The sequence below is a fragment of the Cyprinodon variegatus genome, unplaced genomic scaffold, assembly GCF_000732505.1.
Source record: "Cyprinodon variegatus isolate N-32 unplaced genomic scaffold, C_variegatus-1.0 Scaffold51, whole genome shotgun sequence".
Taxonomy (NCBI): domain Eukaryota; kingdom Metazoa; phylum Chordata; class Actinopteri; order Cyprinodontiformes; family Cyprinodontidae; genus Cyprinodon; species Cyprinodon variegatus.
Genome location: NW_015150504.1, coordinates 868,511 through 881,175, shown reverse-complemented (window position 1 = coordinate 881,175; position 12,665 = coordinate 868,511). Strand labels below are relative to the sequence as shown.

At 39.4% G+C, this 12,665-nt stretch overlaps 1 protein-coding gene across 2 annotated transcripts in view; it reads right to left on the bottom strand.

The window, feature by feature from the left end:
- shq1 (SHQ1, H/ACA ribonucleoprotein assembly factor) overlaps positions 1-10,985 on the bottom strand; it is a 47,442-nt gene extending 36,457 nt beyond the window's left edge. The window contains exons 1-7 of one of the 2 annotated variants that reach the window (XM_015370948.1): positions 10,930-10,985; positions 9,975-10,141; positions 9,817-9,881; positions 5,470-5,598; positions 5,213-5,376; positions 5,010-5,122; positions 4,842-4,939 (exon numbers count right to left, since the gene is read on the bottom strand). In XM_015370948.1, the coding sequence (XP_015226434.1) occupies positions 4,842-4,939; positions 5,010-5,122; positions 5,213-5,376; positions 5,470-5,598; positions 9,817-9,881; positions 9,975-10,117 (712 nt within the window). In that variant the 5' untranslated portion in view covers positions 10,118-10,141; positions 10,930-10,985. The remainder of the gene's footprint in view (positions 1-4,841; positions 4,940-5,009; positions 5,123-5,212; positions 5,377-5,469; positions 5,599-9,816; positions 9,882-9,974; positions 10,142-10,929) is intronic. The other variant, XM_015370949.1, reaches the window with a different exon arrangement.
- Between the last annotated feature and the right edge of the window lie 1,680 nt (positions 10,986-12,665).

Below are 12,665 nucleotides of genomic sequence, written 5' to 3'. Positions count from 1 at the left end.
GAACGGGAGCTGCCAGCCTCTGAGCCAGCCAGTCTTCTCACAGTCATCTAAATCTAATGGTGAAGGCATCTGTTTAATGAAAAATCATTACTGTACCATTTTAGGAAATAAACTAATCTCCTCCTGATTTAAATGGTCATCTTTCTCTATCTCCCTGAACTGCGAAGCAACTTCGTAGCATGTTTAATAACCCCAAAGAGGAAGGAAATGGGTTTATTTCCAGAAATGGCATCTGATTTACTAGGAACCACATTAAGCACAGCCAGTGATATAAAACTAGCTAGTTACCACCAGAGTTGCCTTCCATGCTGGTCATTACTTTAGCTTCTTTCCGGAAGCATTAAAAACACGGCATTCGTTAAAATGTATGCGATATTGTGTGTGCAGTGGTTCCTGCATGTTGGATGTATTTCCTCCCGAGGATGTCATTGCCACTTTACATCCAAACATTCGATCGGTTTACCCGATGGGACGCCATTTTTTTTTGTTTTGCTTTTCTAGACTTACGCCTGGTCACTTCGTACTTGCTTACTGAATGCCGTGTGCGTAACTTGCGTAAAAAAAGGGCCGTGGTGCTGCCTGGAACTGTTAAGAGAACCGTTTAACAAGCTGCCAAACGGTGCCATGGAAATGGAACACACGGAACCGGTTCTGAACAGGAACCGGTTTTCGATTCCCATCCCTACTCAGAAGCTCAGGATTCCAAGGTTTATGCCCAAACCACTAGGCCGCAACCCGCCAAATAACTGCAAGGAAGAGGAGGAAGGTCCTCTCACCAGATGAAACTTAAACTGAGATAATGAACACCTTATGTCTATAGAGCAACATTGTGCTATGAGGATGACTTTTGTTTAGCAAAGACAGGGGATCTGACTAAAGCTGAGATGGACAGAGCTAAATACACAGTAGCAAACCAAGAGGAAAAACCTGCAAAGGAGTTTCGACTGTGGCAGGAATTTCATCCACATTAGGAGAACGACATTAAAAGGACTGGATCAAAAGGGGAAAATCAGGGACAGGACATCAGGCTTTGGACTGATGCAGCAGCAGAGATTGAGAGAAAATTATTAAAAGATTTGTAGCTCTTACTGCTGGTAAAGGTGCCGCCACAACAGACTCAAGGATTCCAGATTCCAGAAAAAAACACAATGAAGTTTTTCAATTGAAAACAAATTAAAAGGATGTGAATACTTTTTCAAGGCATCATATGTGAGTCAGAAGTCTCGGATCAGGGGTGGGCTTCTTCCCAGAGCTAAGATGCTCTTCAACATCTCATCAAAACCTAATATTCAAATCCACACAGCAGCAATATGAGGCCCACGGATTTTCTATTAACTCTGCAGAGCTGATATTACTCACCACCAGGTTCATTCATCATCACTGTTGGACCTGTCAATTGTACCCGGCATTAGCGTGAGGCTTTTGAAGAGCAGAGTGATGGGAAATTAATTTCTGACCTAATTCCTCCAGTTGGAAACGGCAGCTTGGCTCGTGGCTGCTCTCTGCAGGTCCAGATGGCACAGCGGCATGCAGCAAACACGCTTCAAAAATACTGCTGAGAGTCTGAGAGTCAGACTACCCTCCCAGGGTAACTCCAGAGCCAGAGGTCAAAATACCAGTTGATGTGGGCCTGTGATAGAGTCAAGCATCAAATCAAAGGGACATGTGATGAACTGTCTCAAACCATCAACACTGGGACTCCATGTCAACAGATGGCCATCTAAGATGGCCAAGGATCAGATTTCTTTACACATCCAAAGGAGAGTGGAGGAGATACAAAGAGCCTGAGCTGTCAGGACCACTTATAGCAGATCGGTGGGTAAATACAGACCCCCAGAGGACAGCTGTGGCCTGTCAGTGGGTTGGCCCTGACATAGCACAGCACAAAGAGGCCACTTTCTACTTCATTAGCATCCATGTCCTCATCCATCTGTCAGGTGACATATATATCAGATTCAGCAGACGGTAAAAACGGCAAGGTGAGGTAAAAAAAAACAAAAAAAAACAAGACTTGTGATTGAAATATATGGTTAACTATTAAAATCATGAGCAAGCCATTTAAGATTTGATGGCAAGCTGCTTGAACTCTCTGACTGACGCCATTCTTCATACTCAGCTGGGACTAATGCCGTTCCAGCTGTCAATCAAGCCATTAAGTTTAATTTGGCCCATTTATCCACGACTGTGCCGCTGACTGAGCCGCTCTTTCTCAGACAGCAGAGTGAGGAGAAGGAGCTGCAAAAAAAGCGCCTGCAGGCGATGGCCGGATCCCACCGTTGCTATAAAAAACACCACCAAGTGCATTTCCTCCTCCAAATAATCTGTTCAATCTAAATCCCTCCTTAATCTGACTCCAGTGCACTCCTGCTGTAGCTTTGAGCGACGTGCCAGCTTAAACGGTGGATGTGCTGGAATTAGCAGGCTGTTAGGAGAAGCTAGTGGCACAATTAAACACCCTCGCAGAGCAAAGGTTCATGAGTTATCACCTCCGCACAGAGAACTCTGAGAGCCTGCAGTTATCGGCTGCATGAAAACCAGGCACTGATTGGAAAAGAATGGGAAGTGACTGCAAAAAGAGAAGCTGAATATAAAGCAGAGAGAAGATGGAGGAAAGCAAATTGCATTCCAACTCAGAACTCTCTGCGCTGCAAACGCTGGCGCTTAAATTGGCCAAGAGGCAGAGCAGAGATGTAGCGATTAGAGCAGGTCCAAGTTCAATCCCTCATAATGGTAAGTGTCTTTTCTGTTAAAGAGCCCCGAGGCACTCTAACAAAGAGTGCAGCTCAGTAACAAATGAGCTGATGTCTCACTCCCACAGAGGAGTGCAGTAAAGAAAGGAAAAAAAAAAAAGCTCATGTGTCCTTTTGGGAATTAATGTATTGTTAGACAACCATGACGGTGTCTGGCAGGCACAATGGCCGCCTATCAGGTTTCTGTTTACCGCTCTGCATATGAAATGTTTCAACTCCCAAATGTGTCTGGAGAAGATTTAAAATGTCAGTCCTGGGAACAGAGACTGAAAAGACTGCTATGCTAAAACAAAAAATTATTATTGGTCTTGTAATCAGAAAAATGGGACTCTCAAAAGTTAGCGATTTTCCTACAAAGCCCTGCAAGAGACATTATAGGACATAAAACAAATAGTAGAAGTGTAATATACATAATTAAGTCCTGCAAACTGAATTCATCGGAGTAGTACAATTGCTTTTTTTTTTTTTGCTGAGATGCAGCCAGTTTAACTTAGTTTAACTTTATAAGGCAAGTTGGCGTATTTGATCCCTTGCATACCCCATACAAATAGAGTCTAGAAACACCAGATCTATATCCAGACATTCAGCAAAGATACTGCTACATGGCTGTACATCTTATTTTGGCATTTGACCAAATGAATGAGCCCTTCAGTGAGATATTAACTACTGTAAATTAAGTTGAAAAATAAAGTTAACAACTCAAGAAAAAAAGGTAAAAAGCTAATTGAAAAGTGAAAAAGTAAAGTTAAGAAGTTAATAAGCCTAGTTAACAATTATATTTAGGTTTATAAACTAAAAAGATTTAAGTGCCATTTAACCTTAAATGCCTCTAAGGTTATGTTGTTAAAAAAAAGTTATTCTTTCACTCTCAGTGTTTTTTAAATTAATATCTTATAGAAGCACTTTTGTTATTTTTCTTAATATATTCGGGAAAGTTAGCTTTTCTTATCCATATTTTTTGAATGTTACAAAGGTAATAAGCTCTTGTCCTGGATTCCAATAACACTATTGGCTGGAAATTTTTATTTTCAAAGTATTTCACTAAGTTCCCTATACAGGGTTAAGCCGGGCGTAGACTCTGCGATTTTTTTTTATCGTTGCACAAAGCTGCAGCTCACACTGCGCGATGAAACCGCAGGGTTTTGCTCTGATGTGATCTACCTGCTCACACTGTACGTCTAAAAACCACGTTGGACTCAGGTCCGCAGTGAGATGGTGCTACTCTGACTCGTCTATCCAGAAGCCAAACAAATAGAAGGGGAATATGAAGCTCACTAGAGTGAAATGCGCTGCCTTGGTAATTTGTGCAATTTTGTGCTGAAAGCCCTAAGAAGAAAAGGCGGTGACGTATTTGGACAAAGACATGCTGAGCAAGTGTGCCTACTACGGCCTGTAATTTTACAGAATTAACTCAATTTCACTTGTTGCACCCCCACCATGCTTGTGTGTTTTGATCTGAGAGGAAGAAGAAGAAGAATCTTTGTTTGCTTGTGCCCTCTGAGCGTTTTGCCCACAACGGTTGACTGAAAATCAAACATGCTTGATTTTCCCCTGACCTCACGATTCCTGATGGTTGTGAGAGGCTGATCGCCCCTCTTTACCCCCTGTACACTAAACGACGCATAATCAGGCTGAAAGTTAGCCCGATCGAAAAATTCTCACAAGACTGAAAAGTCGGCCTGAAAAGGACAAAAATTTTAAAAAAAATTGCACAGTGTTAGCCCAGCTTTAGGAAACACAAGCTGACATAGTGACAACTGGAGGTTCTCAGGGCCCCAGTGAAGACTTGTCAACTCAAGATTCAATTGGAATCGCTTTAAATTCATCTCATACGTCAATAATCCATTTAACTACCAAACAAACACTGTCTTTCTTGGTTATTTCAGCTATTTAACTATTGTTAAACTTCTTCTTCACTCAGGTAAGATGGAGGAGAGACTTGGTTTTAGTTGTAAACCTTTTCATCAGTGTGCTAGAGTCTTTTTGAAGAGGTTATCTTTTATAAAAAAGATTTGGATTGACCTTAACACCACGTAGGGTCAAAATGAATTAATAAACAAACCTTTGCACAGATCGTAGCTATAAACTCACCAGATTCTCCCTCTGGATCTGCAGATGGACTCAGCTTTGACCACCACGGTGTAAATTTCAGCAGACAATTTATCTCATCGTCTTCAAACAAATCAGCTCTGAAATGATAGAGGTCTTAGCAGAAGGAAGCAGGAAGTCTAGCATGTGGGGATTAATGAGCTTACTCACAAGTAATGGTCAGAAGAGAAAGCTGATGCCTCTGCCTCCAGCCGAGCCCGACGCCTCTCGGACGCAGACGTTCCCTCTGGGTTCTTCAGGTCTATCACATCCCCGAGTTCCTCCTTTAAGGTGTTCAGAGGGACTCGGTGAATATTTTTACTCAAACCTACAGTAGGTCGATTATACAGGGTCGCCATCCCCACAGAGCCTACCTGTAACCGCGAAAATACTCCGGACCTTTGATTACCAAAGCCGTATTTCTGCAGAGCCCCCATCTCCTCTTCGGATTGCTCCAAGTAGGCCTCCTGTTCAAGTTGCCAGTCAAACTCCTCTTCATCCTCCTCCTCTTCACCATTTCCTGAGGTTTCACTGCCTTCTTTGACAGATTAAGGAGGAGTCATGTTCAATCCTTCCCCCAAAGGCGAGGTCTAATAACTAAGCAAACGTACAGATAAGTTCTGGGACTCACCGCCGCTCACGTCCTCCACCAGAGGCTTTGCTGATCGTGAGCCTTTTGGAGCCAGCAGACTGGTGAGCATTTGAAGCCCTTCGAAATGCTCCCCTGGAGTTTCCTTGGGGACCTTAAGTGTGAAAACCCCTACAGCAAGGATAACAGAGCAGGACACGTATAAACATTACATAACTACTGTGTAACCGAGCCAAACATCCAGGATTCACTTCTTTAAGCACATTTTCTGCAACATTACTTGTCAACCTTAAGTTAAAGAACATAAAATGTTCTTTGAATGTGATTCAACAAGGTGCAAAACATTTCAGTTTGACTTGATGAAGAGCTACCTTGACAAAACAAGGCTTAAATGTGCTTATTCCATTATCAGTGAGGTTAAGGTTTTAAGGAAAAGGGAGGCACAGACGTGTAGGGATGAGAGAACAAGAGTTTCTAGAGATAACAGGAAGGTTCAACTTAGAAACAAGCAGACAAACAAAAAACAACATAAAACCTTCCTTAAATAACGGTTGGAGCTGAAGATGAGAGTGTGGCACTGTGAGAGCCTCGCTCCAATAAACTCAATGCCATGTTAGGTTTTTTTTTATTATTATTATTTTTTTTTTTTCACAAAAACAGTTAAGAAAAGTTCTGTCCCATTATAGTAACCAGTAGACCTGGACCTGACACACACCTGAGCAGAAACATTAGAATTATTCTTATTCAATGGACATGGCGTTTCTTTATCGAGCTTCATTTTTTTTCTTGACTGAAGATCATGCAGAAAAATAAGAAGCTATAATATATAATAATTTACTGCCGTATTCACTCTCTTTACTACTTTTACAAATATAATAGTCCTATTTAATTCTCCTGCTTTCATCTCTACAGAGATCACATCAGACACTGAAGCTTCCCTTCATTATAACACAATGGAAGATCTGATAGGAACCAGGGCCAAGCCTGGATGCTTTTAATGTTGTCACTTTTTATTTGGACTTTATTTTTACTTCTATTTGGACATTTACCAGAACATGCTGAAAATTACACTCAGTGAGGCACTTTAACCAAAAACACTTCTTTTTAAACCAAGTTCTTGTAGAAGTGGGCTTCAAATAAATTGACCAGATTGTAAGTTTGTAATTTACAAAAATAGAAATGGGGGACACCTGTGAGTTAGGCCCACCAGTAGAACCAGAACTTTTCATTCAGTATAATATTGCTGATAAAAGCCAATTCTAACCAAGCTAATGCAAAACATGTCAGGCTGTGAGTACTAGGTTTCCAAAGGACTCCTCCACAGGTCCAACTAATTGACCACAGGGTTTATTAATTAACTATGGCGAGACTACAGCATTTCGTTTGTCAAAACCTCTCAGGAAACACTTTTATCATGAATATAACCAGGGCAAAGAATGGCAGGCCATTGCAGATACATTTATTGTTTGAATTGTCTCATCTTTAATCAGAAACACTATTTCCGGAAATATACTCAAATTAAATTTGAAATGCAACCCCTGGCAATTATAAAAGCAATGTAAATAAATGTTATTCTTTGTTGTTGTTTTTTTTTTTTTTATAAAAATGAAAATTATTTCAGTGAACATTTATGCAAATACTTTCTCATTTTAGTCTAGTTTCAGTCTGGAAATTTAAGTTACAATTTTAGAACCATGAACTGCTTTTAACTTTTAATTTTTCCCCTTGTACTGAAGGAGGAGGAGGTCAGCAGGATCCAGAAAGGCCATTTACATTTTTGAGAAAGGCAAAGGCATCACCATCAATCTATTACACTATCTGTATCGTTCATGTATCGTTCTGAACACCTAATGTCATCACCATCATTAGGTTTTGGTTTAATCATGGACAGCTTCAGCTGTTGAATATGTTTGTGTAACGTGTAGTTTTTTTCCATAAAGGCTGTAGTCCTAATTTGAGCAGTCTCTTTCATATGAATGACATCTGTAAGGCAGAAGGCTGTTTGGATTCAGCACAGCAGCCTGGAGCTCTTTTCCGAACCTGGAAAGGAGCTGGGAGAGGAGATGGGAACTGGAGGCAGGAGCTAGAGTTTAAGATATTCACATCGATCCCTGGTTAAAAACCTGGCTATGTTTACCGGCTCCAACTTAGCGCAAATCAGCTTTAGGACGAAGATGGTAACTAGACTTGGCCAACTGAACCCAGCTTATTAGGTAAGTCAGTTTTAAAACGTCCTCCGTGCTCATCCGCATTTTCACTTACCGGGGGCGAGTCTGACATAGTGGAAAAATTGCAAATCTTCTTTTGCAAAGTAAGCTTGTATGAGCGATGTAAACAAGAACTTTTAAACAGAGCTCGCATAAGGAGAAATGGGCTTGTGCATGCTCTCGCACACGTTTAAACAGGCGTTCCATCTAGTGAGAGGGTACAGGGTTGTGCATGTGCATTTTTTTTTTAAAGGTGGCGAGGACTGTTCTTTTCAAAAATTCACAAAAATCCTCTTTAAATGTAGGGTAAACCTAAGAATCCTACAGAGTTCTTTCTTTCTACTTACTTTAAAAACAGAGGCTGCTTTAAAGACAGCTTATATAACTATAAAGGCTATACAGGATTGATGACTTAAATCATTTTGCCCCACCGCAGAGCTAATCTAGAGGTTGCCTCAAGACCTCATAAAAATTTCAATGCACCCAAGTGTTGGAGCTTAAACCACTTTGCAAGGGAAAATAACAAATAGCTTAAGAATGGAGAGCCTCGAAGAGGTATCTTAATGATTGCTCATTAGAAGTCTAAACAAGGCCACCCATTAGCAGAGCTTTATTGGCAAACATTGCAGGCTCATACAGACAGTTTGTAAGCAGCAGATATGCTGACACTCTGGTAAAACGGGCTCTGTGAGAAAAGGAAAATGTTATTGTACAAAAGCCATAAGAACAACTTAATAAAACCAAGTTAGTTGTGATAATTCTTATTATTTGTGTGGTTAGAGGACATGCCCCAATGAACTATTAGCCAAATAACAAATACAAGAGACAGCCTGGGGGTAGTACTCATTGCAACATTACAGATGGTTTCAGGGGCCCGTTAAATAAATGAACAAACTAGCCGATTCAGAGTGGCTCGTTGATTGAAGCATAGGCTAAAGATGCCCCTTGGATCAATCGTTAAAAACTGCAAAAGATTTGTCCAAAATTCTTGTTGGACTGTAACTTACTATGGTGAAATGAGCTTTAAGGATTCCTTTCATGTACTATGCCTTTGAAACTAAATTACATTCTTCATATCTAGAATAAACATTATGGATGTCTAGAAAATAATTTCCGATCTCCATATTCCTAATATACAGGTCATCATTTGTATTATTTTGACTATGAAGAAATATATTTTAAATATCATAAACATATTGAGTCAAGCTAATAAATATCAAAACAGCCACTTAAAATGTGGAGTTTAGGACCATAATGGTGCTAAATAATTATCTGCTGAAAATGCTTAGGAAGGCCAATCCTACTGAAAATGTAGGACTCCTAATGAACAAAAGAAATACAGTAAATGTCTAAATCTCTGCTGGAGTGTTAGAAAAGCTGAAACAGAAAGATTTTTCATAACAAATTGGAAACAAATTTGATTTACATGATTTTTATGACTAAAATTTGCTCTTGAAATAATGATCCAACCAGGCTCAGACTGTGAACGATTTTCATCCCTAACCGACCATCACCACGACTTCTATAATGCAGTTTTACTGGCTTTGGTTATTAACACGGACGCGACAGTGACTGCTGCAGCATAACGTCCACACTTGCATGAAGCCAGCCAGACACGCACTTACACATACTAGGTCACACATACTAGGAAGTTCTTCAAGAATGAATACATGAAAGCTCAGCGGTGTCTAAGCATTCACTGCCAGTCTAGGTGGCATGTGGGCAATGAGATGGAATAATGTAAACAGATGCAAAACATATTTTTGCAAAATATTCATGCACCGCGATATATTTCTGCAAAAATATTCAAACATAAATTCACCAAATAAAAGAGGAATGTCGTAGTTTGGTTTAAAGAAAGCAATTTGGTTTTATTATAATTTAGTTTGTTGCAAGGATTTTACGATTTGAAGAAATAGAAAATGACACCATATACCAACCGTCACAATGTGCATGACAAGGAAGGGCTATATATACTGCATGCATCATTTAAGTAGTTAAAATTGTATTACTTCTTGAGCTCTTTTGGTTGTTTACTGTCTCAGGTAGGAGCTTAGGCTAGAGAGTAAGTGTTGGGGCCGGTATGATTTAAGGAGGGTTGGCCCTCACACGCTGAAATTAGGATCGGCCCCCACCAGGGCCGGTATCACAGATTATTATTCCGAGCCTGGATCCAACTCACCTTTATCAATGTCAAATGTGGCTTTTTCCTTCCCATCTTCTATGATTCTTCCAGGAAGACTTAACCTAACAATAACAGATTAGATATTAAAAAGAGATAACAAAAAAAACAAGCTTAAAACTATCATAGCTGCAGCCAAGTGAAAGTAATGAACTCACCTAAGAAAGTAGGGCTTTGCATAGAACTTGAAATCAGTGCCGTCGATGAACAGATCAAACTCTGACGTTCTGGTGTATGGAGCTCTGATGCAGATGGTCAGATAATCTGGATCCTGGGTCAGGTCAAACGCAGGGGTGATCATGATGAATTATCATATGATAAAGACCTGCAAGTTAAAGGACAGTAAGAGTAATCAGTTTGTGGTGATGGTGTGCATTTCAAATGAAGGCACCAGACTGTTGTTCCAGCTGTCAGCTGACTACAGCACGCCCCCTGCTGGAGGGGACAGGTTTTTTTAATGTGGCGACAGCAGACACGTGTCTGTGACAGTTAAAATTATAAACTAAAACACATGTGTGGCACAGCAGCGCTTTAAATTGAGAAATGCTAAACCTTCTGAGTGAGACTGGCTTACTTTCTCACAACATTTATAACTGCTCTTTATTTATAACATGGAGTATGTTTTCCGTGTTTGTTTAACAAGTAACCAAACTTTTAATTGCCAACATATTTAAGCTGCACAAGTGTTCTTGAAAGAAAAGAGCCTAATTTAATCATATCAACAATTACGGTTCACTAGGCGCACCAGATGCTGAGGCTCAAAATTACTTTTTAAAATAAAGAAAAATGAGAATAAACTTGCTATAAATATAATTGTACTGTACCCGAAATCATACATCGACACCGAAAATTGGAAATTCGCTAACATTTGACCGCAAAACGAACCCCTTTGAAGCGGGTACACGGGTTTTGTAAAATAGAGCGTTTTCAAAGGGAGTTCTGTTTACAGTTAGCTAGCTGCTGCAGGCTGGAGCAAGCTAACGCGTGACGTGTCTCCTCGTGGGTCTCAGAGTAGCAACAGATTGCAGCTCTGTGATCTGCTCAGTGTGAAACAGAGTAGCTGATTTAGAGCGTTTTTAAAAACAAATGAGAATCTGAAAGAAACTAACTTACCCCAAACAGTCTGAGCTTTACCAGGAGGTTCTGAACGCTGTTAGATCGACCATCCCTTTAGCGTAATGTTTAGTGAAAACGGGCGGTTAGAATTTGCCGGAGCAAAATAAAAAAAAGAGGAAAGCCGATTTCTTTCGTTAACAGTGTCCAAATAAACACTTCAGATTGAACGTGTTGAATTTTAAAATAAAGTGACTCGTTCAAATTTGATAAATGTCAGAAAAGTCGGAAAATCCACTTTATCACCAATATGGGTATTCTGCGACCCGAATACAAAACAACAGATTCAAGTTTTAGCAAAAAGTGTGCCGTCCTTCACCTTAACAATAAGAACCATTTAAAAAAGGAAAGATGATTAATGTTGAAACATTAATATGATTAATATTTAATAATCACAGTCTTATTCATTATCCAAAACTACCACTTTTAAATCATTATCATTTGTTTAACTTGATGATTTCAGACTTTTTTTCCCACACCCAGTCCTGATTACTGCCAGATATAAAGAATGAAGAAGTTATTAAAATGCCACCTGTCTGACAGCACAAATAATGCTTACAAGTTAAAATCTAGATCTCAATGGTCACAGTAGATTTGGTCTACACAATAAGCAGAGACTGCATTTGCTTAGGGGCCCCGTCACTGACACCTGGTTGGCCCCCTTCACAATTCTGGACTAGAACACAGTAATGGTGCAAAAAATTGCTCTTAAAACCCACCTGATTTTAAAGTAAGTGACTGACCAGACTGTATTTATACCCCAACACCTGGCAGATTTCAACATGCTCTTTAAACACCAATAGCAAAGCAGACAGTGATACTTTTAATTACTATGTTAACAACTGTGTATACTGTAGTTCATTAGACGGTTGGTAAAAAACACACTCCTATATTTATGTTTCAAACAACAATAAAGGTCCTAAAAGAACAATGTATTTGAGTATTCTATTTTTTACACTACAACTTGGAATTATGGGTAATCCAGAGTGTTGTACTTCATATGAGGCCCATCCAGATAATGTTGCTTATGGGACCATTGTTGTATGGTTACGCCATTGGGTCTATAGCTGCTGCAGGAAGATCCTCAAACTGTAGCCAGAAACTTTTTATAAGGGTGGCCAGGCAATAACCAATGTACACTGAGGGGTGGCTGAAAGTGAATAGGCGCCAGAACCTCAGGTTGAATCTACACTTTTACAACAAGAAAATTATCGAGCACAACATCCCTATTAGCTAAATAAAGACAAACTATACTTTCCTACTACCTTTGCTGACAAATAGACGCATAAATATTTCAACATCTGTGCTTTCTAGATAAAAGGTATAGTGGATACAATTCTTTCAGGTTTGAGTTTTGGGATAACATCTTTTCCGTTGTCATTATTTACCTACTTTTATTAATAATCATTCAGCATAAAATTTATATTTACAAGTACTAATATCTACATAAATACACGATTTCATATGTTTTATTAAAATAGTTATTTATCAATAATTTCACTGAAGACTCTTAGATGACTTGCAGAGACACACGATTTTCTCTTTACCCCATAAAACACAAAATCTAGTTCTGAAAAGAGCATGAATTATGTACTTATGATCATTAATGTTAGTGTATTGCTGTGGATAATTAACCACATTGTTAATATATAAAAAATTTAAACGTCTTGAATATTCCACTTGAGAGGATTACTGCTGCCAACATCTGTATTAGAGGGGAAAAAAATAGTATGGGT